Consider the following 26,493-nt stretch of genomic DNA (forward strand, 5'->3'; position numbering starts at 1 on the left):
CCTTATCCAATCACCATGTAATAATAAAATAAAACCGACTGTAGAGTCCACCGGCACATCTTAGGAAATAAATTACTTTTTTTGAAAAGAACTCCTTCAACATCTTCTATTTTCTTAATTTATTAGGAAGATTTACATAATTTGATTTAGGTATGCAATTTTACCATAATAAACTATAGAGGATTTTCATACTGGTTGTTAGTTTGCAATCTTATATTGTAGAAAATCCATTCTGCAAAGTCATGTAGAACACAGCACATATATTTGAAAGGCCATTAAAGATGCCTTTGAGATATTTGATGATGACTTCAATAACATTTTTAAAAGACCGATGATCTCAAAGGAGAAATATTTTTATGTTTGCTATTTTAATATGGAGAAAAACAACATGAAGAATAATCTTCTGTTTTATCCTAATATTCATACTGTTTATACTTTAGGACTGTATACTATTTGTTTAGAAGTGATAACATTTTAATGCAAAAGAGCGCATATTCCACCTCATCCTCATGGTTTATGAAACTCAAAGTTGAGCTCCAGAATTCCTTGGTGGTCCAGTGGTTAGGACTCAGAGCTTTCACTGCCAAGGGCCTGGGTTTGATCCCTCGTTGGAGAACTAAGATCCCACAAGCTGCACGGCACAGCCAAAAAAAAAAAAAGGAAAAACAAAAGCTGAGCTCAGGCAGCAGTCTAAGAATCAAAAAGCCTTGGACTCTTAAATATAAAGCCCTTTCTCTAGTTGGAGAACTTTTTCTTTCTCTGTAAATATCACTTCGATTTTTTAAAGGTCAGTGAACTTGTCAGTTTATAGAAGTAAAGCAGGCCTGCAAAGCCATGGTTAAGAGGGATGGTCAACTTTAATTGGATGTGAATTGGGGGAGAGGGGGTGCCAACTCAGAACAAGTAAGATACCTCAGTATACAGATGCAGGATGTACAGGTAGAGGATAAATATACTAGGTATTTGAACAATATAGCAGGAGAGAAACATACGGCATGAATATACTGTTAGCTGGAATATAAGCTCTAAAAGGGCAGAAGCTTTTATTCACTGATATATTCAAGTGCCTAGAACACTTCCTGGCATGTGAAAGGTACTCAAAAAACACTAGTTAAACATACAAATGACTTAGGTTTTAAAGATACTCTTTAAATTTCAATTTTGCTTGTTGGGAGATACTTGCATATGTAGTGACGCTGCCAGACTGTGGCGTTGACTGAATAAACCACTTTTCCCGCCTCCTTTCTCTATTCTTTCATCTTTTATTAATCCTTAACTGTACTTTAATTGCATATTCAAATAATTAAAATAATTACTTGATGTATGTGTGCCAGGACATTTACATAAAACTGGCCAAATTTATGGGGCAATATATAAATGATGGGGTCACTATTTAGCACTTAGAGGAACCCCCAAAATAATGTACTATCTTTGGATGCTGGAGAAAATTATTCTGAACTCATTTCCTGTAACTCTGGACATCTTTTTCATTGATGTGATGTTTTATTGATGAAAATATAAATTATTGCTGTGGTTATAATGTAGAAGTAGTAACCGGTTGGTCCATTATTTAAGGAAATAAATTGATTCAACAGGAGGCACAGATGGGTTTGAAATAAATGTTGTTTGGAAGCTTACTAGCTGAGTTATTTTAAAGGCTCACATCATAATATAAGTACACGGTATAGAAAATGTAATTTGAAGAAAGTGTTGAGTAACTTAGAGAGTATGTCTTAGATGGAAAGTCATATTAACTTGGAGAGTTTGTCTTAGATATCAGAAAATGCAGTTTCTAGAGAGAGGCTGTGAACTTTTCAGGAATTTTCAAGACATAGTAGTATAGATGATACAATGTATTTTCTTCTTCAATTGTACCCCCTTTGCTTCCCTTCTCTCTATAGAGTGGACTCACACCCTTACACCTTGCAGCCCAGGAAGATAAAGTGAATGTTGCTGATATTCTCACCAAGCATGGGGCTGACAAGGATGCTCACACAAAGGTAAAGCGAGTCACTATAATATTGTGACAGGTTCTGCCTTGGATTATTCCCAGTAGCCCCCATTCAGGTCACCACAAGTCCAAGTTCCCCCTCCTCAAAGCCCATTCTGAATTAGTTATGACTCTCCTGCTCACACATCTATAATCGTTCTCCATTTTTGCTGAAAGCAAGTGCAAATGGATAGCAGATATTTGGAATCTTTACAAAAAGATTCCAACTTTGCAGACTTAGGTTTACCCTCTCTCCCTCATTACTTCAGCTAGTCAGGATGACTTGCACTTTTCTTCCTGTACTTGCTTCCCTCCATGCCCCCCTCTCCCCTTGAGTATTAACTACTAGAGTAGTAATTTATTTGTTTATTATTATTTATAGCTTGGTTACACTCCTTTAATTGTGGCCTGTCACTATGGAAACGTGAAAATGGTCAACTTTCTTCTGAAGCAGGGAGCAAATGTCAATGCAAAAACCAAGGTAAAATACATGTACTCATTTTTATTTTCTATAAACAAATGGTTCGGCTATATGGACACTTCAGTAGCTCGCCATAGTTACAAACATATTTTCTCTTTAGTTCTTCTTAAGTGATTTTGAATAAGCGATGTAGTTTTGTACAGTTGTTGGGACTTTTCATTCTAATAACCTTTGACAGCCATGTAGGCGACATCGATTTAACAATTTACTATAGGATACAATAGATGCTGGCTAGAATATCTTGATGTTCTGGCTGATTTCCTTTACATTGTTTCACGGCCTTGGCCCTCCCCTAGCCCTCAGTCTCTGGTGAGGAAATACAGACAGGCAGCCTGGACTGCATGCCTTTCATTTTTAATGAATTCTGTCACATTTGGACTACCACGTGGTTGTGCTCAGTGAGGCAATACTGTGTAAGGCCTGGCTTGGAAGATTTCAAAGATAATGCAGAGCTGACTGTTTTTCTCAGTGCCATCTGAAGGGTCCTATCCTGCAAAGCATGATGGGAACATAAAACCACACTTCGGTATATTCAAATTATTTCAAGGAAGAGAAATGCGTAAAATGACTACTGCTACTATGCATAATATAACCTGCAGCTCCAATTTTCTTGGTCCAAAGAAGTATGTAATTGCATTTGTTTAAGTTTATGTATCAGAAATCACTAACTGCAGCTGTGTGAATAGGCTCAAGTAAATTAGTGTGAGCACATTTGGGAGTTTTCAAAGTCATCATTCAAGATGCTAATAATTAGCTGCCACCATCTTGAGTTGAGCTGTCGTGGTGTCCCGATTTCCACGAGGAACTCTGGTCTGAAGTGCTGGGTTCGAGGCCTCTGCATGCAGTACCCTATGAGCAAGTAAAAACATAATAAGCACAAAGGGAATAAAAAGGCTCCAGGGCTGGGCAGAGCTGCTGGTGAGGCTTCCCAGGGGGATAAGACTCTGACAGACTACACAATTGACACAGAAAAAGAGAGAAAGAGAGTGAGAGTAAGAGAGAGACAGAGAGAGACAGAGAGAGAGACAGAGAGAGAAAGAGAGAGCTGCCCATGTGGAGCATAGCGCTCAGGCACACAGCCTGCCAAGCTGAGGTGTTGGGCGCAGCCATTTCACACTAGGAACTCTGGTCTGAAGAGTGGGGTGCACTTCAAGTGAAACTAGACAAGCACAAAGGAAAAGAAAAAAAGATATACAGGTATTCCACCAGACACAGCCCTGCCCACTAGAAGGACAAGATCCAGCCCCACCACCAGACCACAGGCACCAGTCCCCTCCACCAGGAAGCCTACACAAGCCACTGAACCAACCTCACCCACTGGGGGGCAGACACCAAAAATAACGGGAACTACGAACTGGCAGCCTGCGAAAAGGAGACCACAAACACAGTAAGTTAAACAAAATGAGAAGACAGAGAAAAATGCAGCAGATGAAGGAGCAAGGTAAAAACCCACCAGACCAAACATGAAGAGGAAATAGGCAATCTACCTAAAAAAGAGTTCAGAATAATAATAGTAAAGATCTTCCACAATCTTGGAAATAGAATGGAGAAAATACAAGAAACGTTTAACAAGGACCTAGAAGAACTAAGAAGCAAACAAGTAATGATGAACAACACAATAAATGAAACTAAAAATACTCAAGAAGGGATCAATAGCAGAATAACTGAGGCAGAAGAACAGATAAGTGACCTGGAAGATAAAATAGTGGAAATAACTACTGCAGAGCAGAATAAAGAAAAAAGAATGAAAAGAACTGAGGACAGTCTCAGAGACCTCTGGGACAACATTAAATGCACCAACATTCTAATTATAGGGGTCTCAGAAGAAGAAGAGAAAAAGAAAGGGACTGAGAAAATATTTGAAGAGATTATAGTTGAAAACTTCCCTAATATGGGAGAGGAAATGGTCAATCAAGTCCAGGAAGTGCAGAGGGTCCCATACAGGATAAATCCAAGGAGAAACACGCCAAGACACATATTAATCAAACTATCAAAAATTAAATACAAAGAAAAAATATTAAAAGCAGCAAGGGAAAAGGAATAAATAACATACAAGGGAATCTCCATAAGGTTAACAGCTGATCTTTCAGCAGAAACTCCTGGCAGGACCATATTTAAAGTGATGAAAGGGAAAAACCTACAACCCAGATTGCTTGTGGATTAAATCTCCACAATCAACTTGAGGTACCCTGCATCTGTGGAATACCTGAATAGACAACGAATCATCCCAAACTGAGGAGGTGGACTTTGGCAGCAAGATATATTATTGTTTCCCCTTTTCTCTTTTTGTTTGAGATTTTGAGATGTTTCTGTGTGAGATTTTGTCTGTATAGCTTTGCTTTCACCATTTGTCCTTGGATTCTGTCCGTCTGTTCATTTTTTCTTCTTTTTCTTTACTTTTTAAAATACTTTTCATAATGATGATTTTTTATTTTAATAACTTTATTTTTTTTTAACTTACTTTATTTTATTTTATCCTCTTTCTTTCTTTCTTTCTATTTTTTCTCCCTTTTATTCTGAGCCGTGTGGATGAAAGGCTCTTGGTGCTCCAGCCAGGAGTCAGCGCTGTGCCTCTGAGGTGGGAGAGCCAACTTCAGGACACTGGTCCACAAGATACCTCCCAGCTCCACGTAATATCAAATGACAAGAATCTCCCAGAGATATCCATCTCAACATCAAGACCCAGCTTCACTCAACGACCAGCAAGCTACAGTGCTGGACACCCTATGCCAAACAACTAGCAAGACAGGAACACAGCCCCATCCATTAGCAGAGAGGCTGCCTAAAATCATAAGGCCACAGACACCCCAAAACACACCACCAGACGTGGACGTGCCCACCAGAAAGACAAGATTCAGCCTCATCCACCAGAACACAGGCACTAGTCCCTTGCACCAGGAAGCCTACATAACCCACAGAACCAACCTTAGCCACTGTGGACAGACACCAAGAACAATGGGAACTACGAACCTGCGTCCTGCGAAAAGGAAACCCCAAACACAGTAAGATAAGCAAAATGAGAAGACAGAAAAACATACAGCAGATGAAGGAGCAAGGTAAAAACCCACCAGACTTAACAAATGAAGAGGAAATAGGCAGTCTACCTGAAAAAGAGTTCAGAATAATGACAGTAAAAGATGATCCAAAATCTTGGAAATAGAATAGCGAAAATGCAAGAAACATTTAACAAAGACCTAGAATAACTAAAGAGCAAACAAACAATGATGAACAACACAATAAACGAAATTAAAAATACTCTAGAAGGGATTAATAGCAGAATAAATGAGGCAGAAGAACGGATAAGTGACCTGGAAGATAAAATAGTGGAAATAACTACTGCAGAGCAGGATAAAGAAAAAAGAATGGAAAGAACTGATGACAGTCTTAGAGACCTCTGGGACAACATTAAATGCACCAACATTCTAATTATAGGGGTCTCAGAAGAAGAAGAGAAAAAGAAAGGGACTGAGAAAATATTTGAAGAGATTATAGTTGAAAACTTCCCTAATATGGGAAAGGAAATAGTTAATGAAGTCCAGGGAGCACAGAGGGTCCCATACAGGATAAATCCAAGGAGAAACACGCCAAGACACATATTAATCAAACTATCAAAAATTAAATACAAAGAAAATATATTAAAAGCAGCAAGGGAAAAACAACAAATAACACACAAGGGAATCCCCATAAGGTTAACAGCTGATCTTTCACAGAAACTCTGCAAGCCAGAAGGGAGTGGCAGGACATATTTAAAGTGATAAAGGAGAAAAACCTACAACCAAGATTACTCTACCCAGCAAGGATCTCATTCAGATTTGATGGAGAAATTAAAATCTTTACAGACAAACAAAAGCTGAGAGAGTTCAGCACCACCAAACCAGCTTTACAACAAATGCTAAAGGAACTTCTCTAGGCAAGAAACACAAGAGAAGGAAAAGACCTACAATAACAAACCCAAAACAATTAAGAAAATGGGAATAGGAACATACATATCGATAATTACCTTAAATGTAAATGATTGAAATGCTCCCACCAAAAGACACAGACTGGCTGAATGGATACAAAAACAAGACCCATATATATGCTGTCTACAAGAGACCCACTCCAGACCTAGGGACACATACAGACTGAAAGTGAGGGGACGGAAAAAGATATTCCATGCAAATGGAAATCAGAAGAAAGCTGGAGTAGCAATTCTCATACCAGACAAAATAGACTTTAAAATAAAGACTATTACAAGAGACAAAGAAGGACACTACATAATGATCAAGGGATCGATCCAAGAAGAAGATATAACAATTGTAAATATTTATGCACCCAACATAGGAGCACCTCAATACATAAGGCAAATACTAACAGCCATAAAAGGGGAAATCGACAGTAACACAACCATAGTACCAATGGACAGATCATCCAACATGAAAATAAATAAGGAAACACAAGCTTTAAATGATACATTAAACAAGATGGACTTAATTGATATTTATAGGACAATCCATCAAAAAACAACAAAATACACATTTTTCTCAAGTGCTCATGGAACATTTCCAGGATAGATCATATCTTGGGTCACAAATCAAGCCTTGGTAAATTTAAGAAAATTGAAATCGTATCAAATATCTTTTCTGACCACAACGCTATTAGACTAGATATCAATTATAGGAAAAGATCTGTAAAAAATACAAACACATGGAGGCTAAATAATACACTACTTAATAACCAAGAGATCACTGAAGAAATCAAAGAGGAAATCAAAAAATACCTAGAAACAAATGACAATGAAAACACGACGACCCAAAACCTATGGGACGCAGCAAAAGCAGTTCTAAGAGGGAAGTTTATAGCAATACAATCCTACCTTAAGAAACAGGAAACATCTCAAATAAACAACCTAACATTTCACCTAAAGCAATTAGAGAAAGAAGAACAAAAAAACCCCAAGGTCAGCAGAAGGAAAGAAATCATAAAGATCAGATCAGAAATAAATGGAAAAGAAATGAAGGAAACGATAGCAAAGATCAATAAAACTAAAAGCTGGTTCTTTGAGAAGATAAGCAAAATTTATAAACCATTAGCCAGACTCATCATGAAAAAAAGGGAGAAGACTCAAATCAGTAGAATTAGAAATGAAAAAGGAGAAGTAACAACTGAAACTGCAGAAATACAAAGGATCACGAGAGATTACTACAAGCAACTCTATGCCAATAAAATGGACAACCTGGAAGAAATGGACAAATTCACAGAAATGCACAACCTGCTGAGACTGAACCAGGAAGAAATAGAAAATATGAACAGAGCAATCACAAGCAATCACAAAACAGGATTGCAAGGATTCTTCAATACATGCAAATCAATCAATGTGATACACCATATTAAAAAATTGAAGGAGAAAAACCATATGATCATCTCAATAGATGCAGAGAAAGCTTTCAACAAAATTCAACACCCATTTATGATTAAAAAAAAAACCCTGCAGAAAGTAGGCATAGAGGGAACTTTCCTCAACATAATAAAGGGCATATATGACAAACCCACAGCCAACATCATCCTCAATGGTGAAAAACTGAAACCATTTCCACTAAGATCAGGAACAAGACCAGGTTGCCCACTCGCACCACTATTATTCAATATAGTTTTGGACGTTTTAGCCACAGTGATCAGAGAAGAAAAAGAAATAAAAGGAATCCAAATCGGAAAAGAAGAAGTAAAGCTGTCATTGTTTGCAGGTGACATGATACTATACATAGAGAATCCTAAAGATGCCACCAGAAAACTACTAGAGCTAATCAATGAATTTGGTAAAGTAGAAGGATACAAAGTTAATGCACAGAAATCTCTGGTATTACTATACACTAATGATGAAAAATCTGAAAGTGAAATTAAGAAAACACTCTCATTTACCACTGCAACAAAAAGAATAAAATATCTAGGAATAAACCTACCTAAGCAGACAAAAGACCTGTATGCAGAAAATTATAAGACACTGATAAAAGAAATTAAAGATGATACAAATAGATGGAGAGATATACCATGTTCTTGGATTGGAAGAATCAACATTGTGAAAATGACTCTACTACCCAAAGCAATCTACAGATTCAATGCAATCCCTATCAAACTACCACTGGCATTTTTCACAGAACTAGAACAAAAAATTTCACAATTTGTATGGAAACACAAAAGACCCCAAATGGCCAAAGCAATCTTGAGAACGAAAAATGGAGCTGGAGGAATCAGGCTCCCTGACTTCAGACTATACTAGAAAGCTACAGTAATCAAGACAGTATGGTACTGGCACAAAAACAGAAACATAGATCAATGGAACAGGATAGAAAGCCCAGAGATAAACCCACGCACATATGGTCACCTTATCTTTGATAAAGGAGGCAAGAATATACAGTGGAGAAAAGACAGTCTCTTCAATAAGTGGTGCTGGGAAAACTGGACAGGTACATGTAAAAGTATGAAATTAGAACACTCCCATACTCCATACACAAAAATAAACTCAAAATGGATTAAAGACCTAAATGTAAGGCCATACACTATCAAACTCTTAGAGGAAAACATAGGCAGAACACTCTATGACATAAATCACAGCAAGATCCTTTTTGACCCACCTCCTAGAGAAATGGATATAAAAACAAGAATAAACAAGTGGGACCTAATGAAACTTAAAAGCTTTTGCACAGCAAAGGAAACCATAAACAAGACCAAAAGACAACCCTCAGAATGGGAGAAAATATTTGCAAATGAAGCAACCGACAAAGGATTAATCTCCAAAATTTACAAGCAGCTCATGCAGTTCAATAACAAAAAAACAAACAACCCAATCCAAAAATGGACAGGAGACCTAAATAGACATTTCTCCAAAGAAGATACGCAGATTGCCAACAAACACATGAAAGAATGCTCAACATCATTAATCATTAGAGAAATGCAAATCAAAACTACAATGAGATATCATCTCACATGGGTCAGAATAGCCATCATCAAAAAATCTAGAAACAGTAAATGCTGGAGAGGGTGTGGAGAAAAGGGAACACTCTTGCACTGCTGGTGGGAATGTGAATAGGTACAGCCACTATGGAGAACAGTATGGAGGTTCCTTAAAAAACTACAAATAGAACTACCATATGACCCAGCAATCCCAGTACTGGGCATATACCCTGAGAAAACCATAATTGAAAGAGAGTCATGTACCAAAATGTTCATTGCAGCTCTATTTACAATAACCAGGACATGGAAGCAACCTCAGTGTCCATCAACAGATGAATGGATAAAGAAGATGTGGCACATATACACAATGGAATATTACTCAGCCATAAAAAGAAACAAAATTGAGTTATTTGTAGTGAGGTGGATGGACCTAGAGTCTGTTATACAGAGTGAAGTAAGTCAGAAAGAGAAAAACAAATACCGTATGCTAACACGTATATATGGAATCTAAGGAAAAAAAAAAGGTCATGAAGAACCTAGGGGTGGGACAGGAATAAAGACACAGACCTAGTAGAGAATGGACTTGAGAATATGGGGAGGGGGAAGGGTAAGCTGTGATAAAGTGAGAGAGTGGCATGGACATATATATACACTACCAAATGTAAAACAGATAGCTAGTGGGAAGCAGCCGCATAGCACAGGGAGATCAGCTCGGTGGTTTGTGACCACCTAGAGGGGTGGGATAGGGAGGGAGGGAGGGAGACGCAAGAGGGAAGAGATATGGGAACATATGTATAACTGATTCACTTTGTTATAAAGCAGAAACTAACATGCCATTGTAAAGCAATTATACTCCAATAAAGATGTTGAAAAATGTAAATGGATTAAATGTCATGGATTAAACACTCCATGACATAAATCACAGCAAGATCCTTTTTGATCCACCTTCTAGGGAAATGGAAATAAAAACAAAAATAAACAAATGGGACCTAATGAAACTTAAAAGCTTTTGAACAGCAAAGGAAGCCATAAACAAGACAAAAAGACAACCCTCAGAAAGGGAGAAAATATTTGCAAATGAAGCAACTGACAAAGGGTTAACCTCCAAAATATACAAGCAGCTCATTCAGCTCCATATCAAAAAAACAAACAACCAAATCCAAAAATGGTCAGAAGACCTAAATAGAGATTTCTCCAAAGAATATATACAGATTGCCAACAAACACATGAAAGGATGCTCAACGTCACTAATCATTAGAGAAATGCAAATCAAAACCACAATAATGTGTCACCTCATACTGGTCAGAATGGCCTTCATCAAAACACCTACAAACAATGAATGCTAAAGAGGGTGTGGAGAGAAGGGAACCCTCTTGCACTGTTGGTGGGAATGTAAATTGATAGAACCACTATGTAGAACAGTATGGAAGTTCCTTAAAAAACTAAAAATAGAACTACTGTATGACCCAGCAATCCCACTACTGGGCATATACCCTGAGAAAACCATAATTCAAAAAGAGTCATGTACCACAATGTTCACTGCAGCTCTATTTACAATAGCCAGGACATGGAAGCAACCTAAGTGTCTATCAACAGATGAATGGATAAAGAAGATGTGGCACATATATACAATGGGATATTACTCAGCCATAAAAAGAAACAAAATTGAGTTATTTGTAGTGAGGTGGATGGACCTAGAGTCTGTCATACAGAGTGAAGTCAGTCGGAAAGAGAAAAACGAATACCGTCTGCTAACACATATATGTGGAATCTAAAAAAAAATTGGTTCTGAAGAACCTCGGGGCAGGACAGGAATAAAGACGCAGACATCGAGAATTGACTGAAGGACATGGGGAGGGGGAAGGGTAAGCTGTGACAAAGTGAGAGAGTGGCATGGATATATATACACTACCAAATGTAAAACAGATAGCTAGTGGGAAGCAGCTGCATAGCACAGGGAGATCAGCTCACTGCTGTGTGACCACCTAGAGGGGTGGGATAGGGAGGGTGGGAGGGAGACGCAAGAGGGAGCGGATATCGGGATATATGTATATGTATAGCTGGTTCACTATGTTGTACAGCAGAAACTAACACAGTATTGTAAAGCAATTATACTCCATAAAGATGTTAAAAAAAAAAAGATGCTACTAATTAGAAACATAAGTTTTAGAACTCAGTTTTTTATATCCTCTTTGAAGTAGAAAGAAAAGCATGCATATACATAAGCGTATTTGTAACTGAATTAAAAATAAAGTTATTTTTTAAATTATTGATAATACTAATAACATTTGAGATTCAAAACTTCTAATCTGACTCTAACAAGAATAGCTATTGCCTAGTTTCTGAGCAGTTCTTGAGTTTTCATGAAATTGCACTTTGAGACTTATTTAAAAGCTTCTATATGAATTCTCAGGCTTTAGCGTGTGATACCTTTTTGCTGAGTCAGTTCACATATAAGTATTGCTGGAAAGACTTTCTTGTTGGGATCCAGGTATTCTCCGGAAAGGCATAAATGCAGCAATGCAATGAGATTTTGTCAGAACTTGAAAACGTTTACCGTATTTTTTTGTTAAGTATTTGTTGAAATTGTTAGGATATTTAAAAGCCAGACATGTTGTCTATATAACATCATTTACCTCCCCTGGGTTTCATCTGCATTCAAATGGACATTTGGTTGAGAGAAAAATCTCATTTTAACTTTTCAGATTTTAAAAAAGTGAACTATGTAGATTTTACCTGCTTTTGGAAGTAATATATCTTTTCATATATCTTCAGGGGAGTGGACAGATACGTACCTCAAAGGACATTCTTTTAATAAATACTTCAGAATTTTTTCACAGAAAATGACATTTTTGGAGGAGGAATCATGTTTTCTTCCTCACATCCCATATGTAACCATAGTTACTAAAAAATTGTTTTGTTGCTATGAAAATAAAAACATACATATTTCGTTTACTCTTCAAACATTCATCACTTGGTATAAAAATTTGGGAAATTTTATAAAACTTTGGTATAATCTTTATAAACACAATGGAAAGGAGTAATTTTTTAAGGAAAAGAAATATTATTTACTTTATGCTCCTGAAATATCCATGGATTACTTGACTTGAGAGCAGAGTCCTTGCAGTAGCTATAAGTTTCTCAGAGTCCTTGTAATTGATTTATATTTCCAGGTTTCCTGGGGTCATTCCATTGTAGGGATACATAACAGACAAGGCAAAGCTGATGACATTCCAGCCTGGGGGTAGTCAGACAAATAGACTGTCACACATATGGTACATCCCCATAGATGGAAAGGCCAGAGTGAAAGCATAGAAGGAATCATGTGGCACTCTATGCATTGTTTTAAAAAAATTCAATCAAGTAAATTTTAAAGATCTAATTGGCTTTATTGAACGATTCATGAATCAGCAGCATCTATCTAGCAAGTAGAGAGGAGTTCCAAAGGACTGCAAAACGGGAAAGGTTTTAAAAGGCAGAACAAGGAAGTCATAAAGAAAAAAGAATATTTCGGACCTAGGTATCCTACGTATGGGGGACAGAAGGGGTCTAAGTGGCAGATTACCTCTTCTTCGTTTTGGGGATGGTGAGGGCCCATGTGACAGATTACGTTCTTGGTGCTGACCAGAAAATTCCTGACTGACCAATTAAGACTACATTTCTGGCGAGGTTGAAGCTTCAGTTAGGTTAGGTATTAAGCCCCGGTTTCATGGTGTGGCCTAGCACAAGTGACTCCATTTTTTGGCCTATGGCTTTTCTTTTTAACAGTTCCCCCCTTTTGATCAGACTTTCAGCCTAACTGAAAGAAGTGGTCAAACTTTAAGGCATTAGCCTCACGCTCAGCTACCTCTCTGAAGTTCTCATGGTTTTTATCATCCCTTTGGTGGTATCCATAGGTTATGATGTTTCTTCTACCCCTGTGATATTCAAAGATTATAGCTTCAGGTTCACAATCTTTAAATTGGTTATTCTCTTCGTTCCTTTCCTGATGTTCCAGTCTTAGGGAGATCATTTGCTTTGTGGTTAGTGGCTGTGAACATGTATTTAAAGCTTTTGCCAGAACACGATGCACGAGGGAGATTATTATAATTATTATAAGCAGGATAATTCCGAATTTTTGGAGTGCACTTCTGAGCCATGGTGCCCAAGACCGAAATCAATTGAAATCAAGACCTCATTGAAGGAGTCACCTTTTTTAAGCCAAGTGGCTTGCTCAGTGATTTTATGTAATTGTTTCAACTTCCCCAGAAGTGTTAATCCAAGTGCAGCAGGGGGTGTTGGCTGCAACACACACTCTTGCTCAGCTCAAACAGAATCAAGGGCTATCCTATTATCAAGAATAACTTTAGGCACAGAGTCTAAGGACCTTTCTTGGGCAGCTCTTATCTTCGCAACAGAATCTGGAACATCTTCAAAAGTTAAAGAGAGGTTCCTCATTAACATTTACTCCTAATCAGGGATGTAGGGATCTGTCAAAGAGGTTAATTTGGAATCATGCATGCCTCCTGGTATTAAAGGTCTGTGGACCATGTAGGCAGTTGCACTCTGGTTATTCTTGCCTTGTATCCCTTTCTTTGCATAGAACATGGACACAAAGTTTCCCAAATTTGGGGTATTAATAAGAGACAGGGAAACATACCAGGGGTCTCTAGCCTCATGGACAGATCCAAGTTTTTGATGACAAATCCAGCAGTCTGAAAGGTTACTTCTCTTAGCAATGGCCTGGGAGATATGAATGGTGGTGTTATCTTTCCAGGCCAATGCTGGAGTAAAGGAAAGGAGAAGAGAGGGTTTCACGTTTAGTTAAAGCATGAAGTCATGATCTGGTGTCTTGGGAAGAAGCAGTCTACCTTGATGTCAGCTACTTCTCTTCCTAGTCAGTTTAATTTGGAGGTCTCCAGCATTTGGATGGGACCAGATGTCAGCTGGAGTCTTTGTTAACTGTGAAATATGTACCCAAGGCTTGAATTGTTGAAGTTTCGCTGTCATCTGAATAGTAAAGGGGACTTGGTATAACCCCTTCCAAGAATATCCAAAGGCAGGCTTTATGCTTACCAATTCAGTTTTATGATCTTAGAAGCCTGCACTTGTCAAAAAGTTATTTTCTTGAATTTTTCTGAAGATGAAATACTTTTGCCAGAAGGCTTTTGCAAAGTGTCAGAGTAAAACAATAGCTCTCTGCAAATGACAGAAGACTTAAAAAATGTCCATTATTAAAGACCTGATGGAATTAACAAGCATATTTAGTTATTTCTGTGACATACAACATATTTAGATAATAACTGGAATTAGGACATATCAGATTTCCAGGAATTTCACACAATTTATGAAATACTTATATACCTGTAATAAACACAACATAAAGAAGGTTTGTATTACTTCTTACATGCTTCCCATGTAATTTAACATACCAAATAAGCATAATTAATACCAAATAAGCATCTCCCTTTTTATAAGGAGAGAGAACAAATCTTTTGAAACATTCCAGGGGCCCTCTGGAAAATTTCCATGTTAGTTTAAGGTCAAAAAGACTTCATTTAGAATTTGATTTTGGGGAAGCTTGTCAAAAATATCAGAAGATTTTATAACTTGATCAAATAGGGTCATAGGTCATTGTGAAACAATACTTAGTTACCTATTTAATCAAAATAACAAAGATTTCCTAGGTAGACATTGAAGGTTACATAGTTCTGAGCAAAACTTAGCTCTTTTAATATCTAGAGGACTAGGTTTATTTAAGTAATCAATGACCTGATAATGACAACATAGAACATAGGTGATTATTTTGACAAGATATAATATCTTTGTTTTTTCTAGGCAGATTACTTAAAGAAAAACCTTTCGTAATCTCTTATTTTCAAGAACAGACTTATAGAAAACAAAAAATGTTGACCTTCTCACAGAGAAAAAACCAAATTCCAATTTTGCACCAGCCAACTTTTGATATTCAAACTTATTTACTTAACTAAATTCATTCTACTTATCTAGTCCTGACCACATGTAAAATTCCTTTTCCTTATTATTTCTAGTACGCTTAACTAACTGCACATATAAGAATATTTAACTCTTAGTAACCTTTAATTTCTAGTGAAAACTAAGAAGTAAGCATTATAAACTGTCATTTATATCAGCATTCTGTTTACTGGCAGACTTATAAATACTTTTTATAATTTCTGGAAAAATGCTTCTCACAATGGCACAAAAGATGTTTGCTAATAGACCCAAATATCTTTAATTCCTTTGTGAAAGGAAGCAAAAAGTGGATAAGCCTATGCCCAGTAATAAATGTTTCAATATTTTATCCTATTTGGAAATGGTCTGGATATTCAATGACTATCCATCATTTAATTCAACTTAGCAAAACTTTAAGGTTTCAGGATACTAGAAAGATTTGGGGTAAGTACGAAAAAGTTCATCTAGAAACTTTTCTCTCACTTACACCCATTTAATTTACTTGTTTTCAATAATTATGTTTAGACCACCCACAAAAACCTCATGAGACATTAGACAAAGTCTGTTAATGTTCTAGGTTATTTTTCTGGCTGACAAATTTTGCAAGAGATAACATGAATTTATTTGACTAATAAGCCCAGGTAGAATAAAAAGTTTTGTCTGCATTATATTCAATGTTATTAACTCTAAAGGCATATCTATTTTCATTAAACCATCAAACTTAAACTAGCCTTTATTTACCAAACATTATCACAGATCATGTGAACTTGAAAAGCATTTGGGTTAGTTTGAATCCTAAATTTGTAAAAGGCTTGCTTGTTTAAGCCAGTTAAATGGAGCTCTTTTACAAATTAACTTTAGCAATACCATTCAAAGGTAGAAAAATGCCACACACCTACAACACATATATAGACACACATGAGCATACAGACAGACATAAACAGAGATCTTACAGTTTTCATTTAAAAAATTTCCTTGAACTAGATTTTTGGGCAAGAGTGCTGCTTTAGCAATTTGTATTTTTTTTAAAGTCCCCTTCCCCACCTCCTTTTTTTTTTCCTGCAGTTCTCTAGAGCTATACTTCTAGCTTTGCAAAGACTTTTAAGATAAGGACAGTTGTTCTCAATTCCTTAAAGAACTGGGTTGGAGCCTGGATGCTAATGGACTGACATACCCCTCTACCTATGTTGGAGTGTTTCTCTCTGGTTACATTTAGCTTAGAGAAGATGGCCAAAAAAAATTTTTTTTAATCTGTCAGGCTCTGAATATCAGCTTCCAATTTGGCCAAACCTCTGGTTATAAAGTTATTAAATCCTTTCAAATATCTTGTCAGTTTTCAGCCAGGACAAACAATGGATATTTCTGGTAATATTGAACAAACTCTTGGACTCAAGAGGTGTCCCCCAAAAGGGTGCAAAAGATATTATATTCACAAGATCTAGAGTCACCCAAAGGCAAGCAAAAGAAAGAACTGACAACTTGCATGTCCCAGGCAGGCAGAAAGCCAAGCCAGGTACTTAGGGCATCAAGCAAAACAAGCAAGAAGGCAATGGCTATCCCTGGGAGAGAAAGGATCAATAACTAATGGATCTGTATTTGGAAAGGAAGGGACAAGTTGAAATTTTATTTTCCTCTTTCACCTGGGCACTATAGACAGGTTCAGTAGAACTGGGTTTGGTAAGAATTCTTACCTTTCCCTGGCTTCTGCCATTTTTCCCTGGATCCTCTGCAGGCTCCTGTTTTTTATTCACTTTAATTTTAGCTTTCCTTGGCTAAGGGCATAGTGTAGCAGTTTACCAGAAGATCCCTCAAAGTCTCATCAACTCTGAGAGGTGTCCATATGGGGGCCCTCCTTCGAAGATAGGCATGGGGGTGTCTGTAAGGCCATTAACATGGTGGGCTTTTGTTTACGGTCTCCTGTTCTCTTTAGAGTGGAAAAGACAATTCAGACAGGATTACTAGAATGAATACTTAAGTAAAGGAGGAAAGAGGAGACCACTGGAGTTATGTCAGTCTTACAGTCTTTTGTTTTAGGAACCTCTTATATCTTTAATTTTTTCTTAGCTCTTTGCAACAGAACTTTCAGTGGAGCTATTTTGAAATTTTGAACCCTTTTGGAGGCTTTTGCATACCAATTAAAATATGTATCCCTTGCTTTTAAGTTCACTTCTTTTTTTTTTTTTTTTTGCGGTACACGGGCCTCTCCCTGTTGTGGCCTCTCCCGTTGCAGAGCACAGGCTCCGGACGCGCAGGCTCAGCGGCCATGGCTCACAGGCCCAGCCGCTCCACGGCGTGTGGGATCTTCCCGGACCGGGGCACGAACCCGTGTCCCCTGCATCGGCAGGCGGACCCCCAACCACTGCGCCACCAGGGAAGCCCTTAAGTTCACTTCTTAAAAGATTTTATCTAATTGGAATGTTCCTCATAATGGCCACTGTAATTTCCCTGAGGGCTGGCAGCAGTTCGGTAGGACCCTAGCTTCATATGGGGTTCAACTCACATTTCTGTCCAGCCATATTTTGCCACAAATGGAGTGCCACCCACATTTCTGTCTGGTCATATTTGGGGGATCCCCAACATGATAGTTACCAGGTAAAACTCTCAGGACACAGTAAGATTTTGACATTTTTGTAGACATCTATAGCTTCTGCGATTATAGTTCTTAGACATAAAATAGGCAGTTGTGCCAGAAGGTGGTGCACTTGACTCTTAGAAATTAAAGATCCCATCTCTTTTAGCTAGCCTTTATCTACACAAAACAGGATAAACAAGTATGTGTACCTTAACACTGCAGAATTAAGTACAGTAAATACCAAATACTGCAGCCTGGCCAAGAAAAAGGCCCTGGTACACTACCAACAATTCCCAACTTGGAACCTGAGACTGAGGTGAAGAACTGAACCAGCAGACCTCAACAAATAGGGTCTGTGGACTGAATCCAAACAAATGGGGAACTGTAGCTAGCAGTTCCCAACATGGAATCTAGGGACAGAACCATGAGCTGGGGTTTCCAATCAAATAGGAAATTGTGGTCAGGACTACCAGAAGTACCCAACATGGAACTAGTGATTCCACACAACTGGAAAGCCAGTTAGATCTGGAGTTCAACACAAAAAGAGCAGAGCTCAAACCGAGAGGAACTTACCAACAGCCCCCAGAAATGGAGAGAAAGACAGTGGACTCAGATAGGAGTTTGCAGGTATCACGACTGTGTTTCTTGTTGTCCCAAAATGCCATCAAAACTTCACTTTGGATCACACTGCTGCCACCAAATCTGTTAAAAAACCAAAATTCATCTGACTAAATTTTAAAGCTCTAATTAGCTTTATTGAATGATTCATGAATTAGGCAGCATCCTTCTGTGAGTAGAGGGGAGCTCCAAAGGGCTACCAAAAGAGAAAGATTTTTAAAGGCAGGACAAGCAAATCATAAAGAAAAATGATTATTTCAGGCTTAGGTAACCTACCTATGGGAGACAGAAAAGGTCTATGTGGCAGATTACTTCATCTTCCTTTGGGGAATGAACGTATTACCTGATTGGTATTGACTAGAAAATTCTTGACTGCCTGGTTAAGACTAAATTTCAATTAGGTTAGGTATTAAGCCCCAATATGGTGGTGTGGCTTAGCATAAGTGACTCCATCTTGGGCCTGTGGTTTTCTTTTTAACAGCACAGAGTCAGACACTTCATGTAGACAGGAGAAGCAAATGTGCCTGTTGGTCATGAGGAGGCAGTGGCACTAGATATAGGGAACATATACTCTTACAAGTTTAAGGTATGAATGGGCTACTCAGGACTTTGTGCCCAGGACACTTGGGTTTGACATACATAGATGAAATTTTATTGGGGGTGAGGCAGGTAGACAATAAAAAAGTAATCTAGTAGTCATTGTCTATCATGCTCTTCTACATAGGATCTGAACCTAGAATGACTGTGAAGAAATTACTTAACCTTGTTATTTTCAGTTTCATCATCTCTGAAATGGGGAGAAAATTATTCATTTATTCAGTCATTTGTTCATGCCCTCATTTAGGCATCTATTATTTATAAAACACCTACTGTGTACCAAGCACTCTCATTTTCAGAATGGTAATAAAGATTAAAAGAGATAATGGGGCTTCCCTGGTGGCGCAGTGGTTGAGAGTCCGCCTGCCGATGCAGGGGACACGGGTTCGTGCCCCGGTCCGGGAAGATCCCACATGCCGTGGAGCGGCTAGGCCCGTGAGCCATGGCCTCTGAGCCTGCGCGTCCGGAACCTGTGCTCCGCAACGGGAGAGGCCACAACAGTGAGAAGCCCGCGTACCGCAAAAAAAAAAAGAGACAATAAATATAAGGTCCAATATCTGGCGTAAAATGGACGCTTAATACACAATAGCTATTAATGTTTTGCTGTGCCTCCAAAGATTCCAATGCAGTTTAATTAAGGTGTATATGCAACCAACCTGTACCATACCCACCACCCACTAGAGTTTTGAGGAAGATTGGCTTCCCACTAACCTCAACAGCAATTCCTCACAAATCACGGATTACAGAACTTTCATGAGTGAAAGTTTAGACTAGAATGTTAAAAAGAACCTACTTTTAAAAAACATTATTTAATTGAAAGTGGGCCACTCAGCTTCCAATGAAATCTTCTCTTAAGTGTGTACGTCTTTGACTGAGGTGTTCTCTGAAAGGAATATAAGATTTAGATTTATTTTCATTGGCTTAGAATTCTTAAAGCTAGCCCAGAGGTTAATGATGAAGGAAGTCTCGATGAACAAGCAGCTGTTTGTATGGTCCTCCGCTTCAGTTAAACACTTGACCATTCCTTTTTCCTAGGGAAGAAATCACTGTGACAGTGCTCCTTCTCATTATAAATCTTCTCTCAGCATACACATTTTTAATGCTAACTCAAGTGCTAATTGGTGAAAATATAACTGTAGTTATGATTTGGAGTCTGTTAATCTTGCTACTTCACAAGCCAGCCTCTTTGTTTAGCAGACGATAAGGTGTGGGGGGGGGGGGAGTTTTGCTGCTGAGAAAATGGGCTGCTGGTGATACTGTGCTCCAAAGACGCAGGCATCCGTGACGGTTTGGTTGTAAATAAGACTAAGAAATTCAAAATAAAGGCTAACCTAGTTTTCCTCCTCCTTTTGCAAATCTCTGCTCGATCTGCCGCCACCATCGTCTGCAGAACGGCTACACGCCTTTGCACCAGGCCGCCCAGCAGGGCCACACGCACATCATCAACGTCCTGCTGCCGCACGGGGCCAAGCCCAACGCCACCACCGCGGTAAGGCGGCGCCGGCTGCCCCTTTCCGCGCAGCTCCTTCCTTGCCCCCCGCCCCCATCCCCCTCCAGGGGGGCCGCTTGGCTGAGCTGAGTCCCCATACAGCCTCCTTAAATGAGCCTCCGCACTCGGGAAAGCCTGGGATTTCCAGAAATCAGCCTGGGATTTCCCTGAGAGCGCTCGTCCCGGGAAGGAGCGCTCGTCCCGGGAGGGAGCGCGCCGCGGCCTGACCCAGTCTTTCCTCCGGGAGGGGGCCCTGCGCTCGGGCTTCTGGAAAGAGCTCGGCTTCCAGCTGGCTCTCGGCTGGGCGCGGAGTCCGCCCCCTCCCGCCCGGCCTTCTTAAGGGAGCACAGTTTCTGAGGCCGCTGGCTCCGACTAAGCTGTTTGGGATGTGGAGCCGTTGAATTGTAAACTAAGCGGTGCAATTTAACAAACCGGGCTCCCCAGTGGCTACTGGAGCCTGCGTTGCTTGTTTGTGTGCTTTTGCTGCACGGTGAGCTTCTGCACAGCTGCAGCTAAATATGTTACTGTGTTCCCTGTGGTAACATCTTACCTGCAACAGATGGCCTGACCTCTGTTGAGGAGTGAGTGTACTTGGTACTTGAATAGTTTTCTTCGGAGGCCTCATCCTCAGTTCAAGAGTTACTTTCCTAAGCATAGTACAGGATTCGGAGAGGGGTTTGACAACTTTAGGGTTAAAGCCGTCAAGCGCTTCTTATTAGAAAGAGCAAGCAGCTGCAGCTTGTTGTGTTGCCATGGTGACCTGGGCTATAGTCTAAAGAAGTTACAAAGAAGATTCAGATGTAATGGTAAAAACTAGTGATTTTCCTAAGCTGTGCTTGTTTTGGAAGGAAATGCTGGCTCATGTGGAGCCGCGGGTGAGCTCATTGGCTCACATCGCCGTCCTCCCTCCCGGCTCTCACTCTCTCTTTCACTGTCTTCAGAATGGCAACACTGCCTTGGCGATTGCTAAGCGTCTGGGCTACATCTCCGTGGTGGACACCCTGAAGGTTGTAACCGAGGAGGTCACCACCACCACCACGGTAAGTGAAAGGAACCCATCGGCTTCGGCTCCCTTGTCGTGGCTTTTAAGCCACAGACATTTTCACTTACAAAATGTTTTGAGCTTTTGATTTTGAACTTCTTTTATTGTAGAGCATACATTGAAGTATGCAGATGTAAAGGCATTTACACAACTAGTAACAGGGATTTCAGCTTCCTTTAGTCAACATAAATCCATATAAAATGCGTGAATGTAATTTTATAATACTTAGTTCCTTTTTCTGTGACTGACTTCTTTTTTTCTGGCTCCTCTGCCCTGTTGCTGTAGTTGGGTGTGACACCTACCGCTGGCAAAGTGGTAGGACACTCCACAGCAAACTTTTTATCTTAGCCCGGAGGTCATGCCAGACTCTGGGAAGACCCTGATCTCTGCTACGCTCATGACTGGGTCAGATGCATTCCCAGTGAGAACAATTCATCCTGCTTTTCTTCCTATTTCGGATTATTTTTTATTCAAAAAGAAAATCGAATGTGCTTAAGAGAGAAACTGTGTCTGTATCTTGACAGAATATATATGTAACATTTTTTATTTTCGCTGTTTGGAATATGACTGCTGATTCTTTAGGAGAGAACAGTGATCATCACTGGCCTTTGCCAGAGAATCTCTGGAAGAGTGAGACCCGTGATGTTAATGAGTCCTAATGCTCTTGTGCTATTCAGCTGGAGCAAAGCTTGAAAGGAGGCCTCCTGAGAGGAAACTCGCAGCTGAAAGTGCTCTTCTCTTTGCATATATTTATTAACTTTTCTCCTTAAGCATCAACTCTAAGAACAACAGCTCTTTAATTTCTCTTCATAAAGTAGAAAAGTAGACCGACAGCAGAACATTTAGATGTTCCTGAGAGACAATAAGATCATGAATCAACAAATATAAAATTCTGAATGAGGTTCTAATAAATGCTCCAAGCTAGGAATGATGCATATAGAGTTTTGGAACACTTGGTTCTTTTGATAGATGTAAGGAAAAAGAAAGGAATCTTGTTCTTCAGGCTGACAGCAAGTCCCTCTTGACAGATATTGAGGTAGTTGGTTTGATGTGAAGTTTTAAATAGAGTGGAGTATGATTTATTAATGAACTACAAGACAGAGACTGAATTTAGATGAGAGAATGGCACTGCTTTTCTCAAGCAAAATCTTTGGCCAGTGTACCACAATATTTTTAAAGATTTAAAGTATAGTGTCAATAAATTATATAGTAGAAAAACAAGTCTTGTCATCACCTAGCACTATACTTCTGAGTCACTATATATGGCTGAATCGTAATGGCTTTTTCTTACTATATGATTTGTTATACCAGGAAAATCTTCATATTGGGGACCTGTACATATATCTTTATTTGGCATCTTTGAAACAATGTGCACATCACAGATAAGTGAAGGTTTTGGTGGCAAGATTGGGTAAACACTTTTGTTCTTAGAAGTCATGTTTTCTCTCAACTTTACCTCTTGCATGTTCTGGGAATTATGCATGTACATTTTTATCAGATGACCACTAGATGGCAAACTTGCATCTTTTAGCTATCTTGACCTGCTTTTTCTTCCGTTCATTTCATTAATTCATTCCTTTAGTGTTTATTGGATATAAAATATGTGCTGGGTTCTGTGCTCAGTGCTGAAGTGTCATCAACGGTGTAAACACTACTCCTCCCTACCAGCAGCTTACAGTGTAGTGAAGAATGAGACTTAAGTTTTGTAAGAAAATATCAATAAATTCTTGTTTAATATCAATAGAACTATAGAACGTACACGTCTAATTTCAAAGAGATCTCAGGCTCATAAATATTACTTAGAGTGAATGAATTTAAACTATACAGGTCTATATTTAAAAAGAGGAGCAATTTTTTTAAATACTATTGCTAAAGTTCTCAAATACCTTGTCAGAAATCAGACATATAGTCATATCTCCACATATATAGCTCTAGGGGGATGTGAAAATTCCTCATAAAACTCTCTGTGAGCTTTTTTTCTTTTCTGGTAGCTATTAATCTCTATGCTGCCTAGCTAATCATTGCTCCAATAAAAACCACCATACTTAGAAATCAAGTTTCTAGGTGAAAAGCCAACAAACAAATGTAAAACATAACAGCATGTCTGCTTTCAGTTGGGAAGATAAGAACTCATTGCCCACATTAACTAAACAAGTACCCCCTTTATCTAAATGGGTAGTTTTATTGGTTACATGTTTTAATGCTGCCCTATCTTTACTTTCTTCTTCTCTTAGAATTCGATTCTTAGAACTGTGAGTTTTATTGTTTTGTGAAATGGAATTTGGGGTTAAGGATTGAAAAGATGAACTTATTCCTTCTGTGATGTGAGTCTTCTTACTTTATACTTCTCTTTCAGAAAAGATTTTCATTCATTCTTTTCCCACATAACGATGATATTAACGATATTAAAAACTATAACTAAAATTTAGTAGTTACAAATATGCCAGACACTGAGGGTAGATCTAGGATTCAAATTTACGTTGTCAGATTCCAAAATCCATATTCTTAACCACTCTGATGTAACTGATCTTGGCTTTGCTAAAAGTAGCTTACCAGGAATTTTCAACTTTTAAAAACTCACTTAAATAGCGCCCTTTATTGATTTTCATGGAAGTATCATATTCAGTATCATTTTCTAAAATCTACAGATTCACTAAAAATAATTTGGAACTACTCACTGGTGGTAGGTAAATAGCACGAGGCAATAATTATGTAAAATTAATCCAATTAAATTTCATGTTACTACCATTTGAATGTAATAGTTGAACTACAGCCATACATCTAACATATGAATTTCACATCATTAGCTTCATACGATGTGCCATTTGAGCAGCAATGTGAGTTCTCTGCCATCAGAGAAAGTTTCCTTTGCTATTCCTCCTTCCAGAATTCTTCACCCCAAAGTATGAATAAAGTCATTGTGTGGAGAGAAGAGTAAGACAGCAGTTTGTAAAGGAAAAGTCACTGCTTCCGAAATTTGTGAGACATTTTTGGAATCCTGGTTTGTTTCCTTAACCTTTGCTTTTCTAAGTTTACTTCGTAAGACCTAGCAGATGATGTGAGACAGTTGAGCACTCTCTGGGGATTACAGTCATTGTCTGTTTGCCGGAATGGACATCAGAGTGGGAGGGACACATTTCTGGCAGCAGAAGCCAGCAAGCTCAATCTCCTAATGCAGTTTGGAAGAACTGTGAGATATGACTCATCCCTCTACTTACTGATCAGCTATCATCAATTATTTGCATAGTTTTAAAGTGATCGTTGCATATAATCATTGATATGTAGAGCATAAATTACTGAATAAGCTACTAAAATAAAAATGACATTATAGTTATATTACCATTAAAACTTTGGTTCTAAATCTTATCTGATGCCGTAAGTCCGTTAAAATGGGAATCATAAAAGTGGCAGTGCAATAAATACATGTAAAGTCATTTGACACTTTTTAAGTGGAGTCAAGAACTTTTCTTTGAATACAGGTCCACTGACTAGAAGGCTAAGTCGTCATTCTTGAACAAAGAACATGTATAATACATACTGTATTGTGTGTGTCTATCCTATAATGTCTATATCTATATACAATTTATCCTGTGTATTATCTTAAAGAGACACTATTCTGAGTGCAGAACCTTTTTAAACTTTTGACATTTTTTCCCCAACGTGCTATAATTGTCTCAACCACACCTGAGTAGCAGTTATTTTTGGAGATCCACCTTTGTTGAGACTTTCCAAACCATTTACCTTAGTTTTTATAGAAAAATATTACTTATGTAGTATTTAACTTATATATAAAAATTATGTTAACATGTACAATTAGTATAAAGGGGTTTGGGAGCAAAACCAGGTTTAGCTTGTAGCACTGATGGGAGCCAATGTGTGTGGACACTGGAAGGTGGCATACTAGCCAAGGTCACTCGCCACGCTGTGACTTATTGTGACTTGCTGAGTAAGTGGTACAAAGGAAGTGGTTGACCAGGGAGATGGGCTAAATGAAGAGCAATAAAGCACACTTTTTCTTTTGCACACAAAAAAAGCAGATATTATCCCCCATTTATAAAACACCATGTAAGGACTCATGTTTTATTTTCTACATCATGATAAATGTTAAAAACTCATTATTAAGTCTGCCATCTATCGCATTCTATTTGTTTTGCCACATTATATGATTTAATTACATCCTATTAAACGTATGCATCGTGCACTACTCATTTTAACTTTTAAAGTAGTTTCTAATCTTGACCATAGAATCCGAGATTCTATAGCAGAAGAAGATGCCCATGATCATTTAATTATATCCTTGTTTTCTTTGGGCTATTCAGATGTACTTGCATAAAACCATATTTATGTTTGGCTAATCAAGTTTTCAAAGGACACTTCATTTAAAGGGACAATTTTTTTCATTTCTTATCACATTACTAATGAGTGGGAAGACTTATTTATTATCCATTCAACAAATATTTACTGACGACCTTTTAAGGGTCAGGCACTACGTCATGTACAAATGCATACTATATTTACTACATTGTATATAGAAAGCAGTTTTAATATCTATGCCAAAAAATATCCATGACCAATATGATCAGTGTTACTTTTTCTATTGCCACATATATTTGCTGATAATAACCTTAATAGCATTCAATAACCAAACTAAAGCAAAGTTAGTTCCACTCTCACAAGTTCAAAGAAAATATAGTCACATTATCAGCATCTGAAAATAGAAACTGAGAAGGTCAGGCAATATAATTTAATCATTTAAAGTGTATTTCCATCAGTTATTTTCAAATGGAGAAGCATCTTCTTGTGGAAATGTTTCCAATGAAGG

The 26,493-nt window shown here is 38.3% G+C and overlaps 1 protein-coding gene across 11 annotated transcripts in view; it reads left to right on the forward strand.

Annotated features, from left to right (window-relative positions):
• ANK2 (ankyrin 2) overlaps window positions 1-26,493 on the forward strand; it is a 272,366-nt gene that overhangs the window by 162,531 nt on the left and 83,342 nt on the right. For all 11 annotated transcript variants that reach the window (XM_029235234.1, XM_029235242.1, XM_029235243.1 and 8 more), the window contains exons 18-21: window positions 1,902-2,000; window positions 2,373-2,471; window positions 20,531-20,629; window positions 21,571-21,669. In XM_029235234.1, the coding sequence (XP_029091067.1) occupies window positions 1,902-2,000; window positions 2,373-2,471; window positions 20,531-20,629; window positions 21,571-21,669 (396 nt within the window). The remainder of the gene's footprint in view (window positions 1-1,901; window positions 2,001-2,372; window positions 2,472-20,530; window positions 20,630-21,570; window positions 21,670-26,493) is intronic.

Source organism: Monodon monoceros, unplaced genomic scaffold (genome assembly GCF_005190385.1).
Source record: "Monodon monoceros isolate NGI ecotype Baffin Bay Population unplaced genomic scaffold, NGI_Narwhal_1 Super_Scaffold_20, whole genome shotgun sequence".
NCBI lineage: Eukaryota > Metazoa > Chordata > Mammalia > Artiodactyla > Monodontidae > Monodon > Monodon monoceros.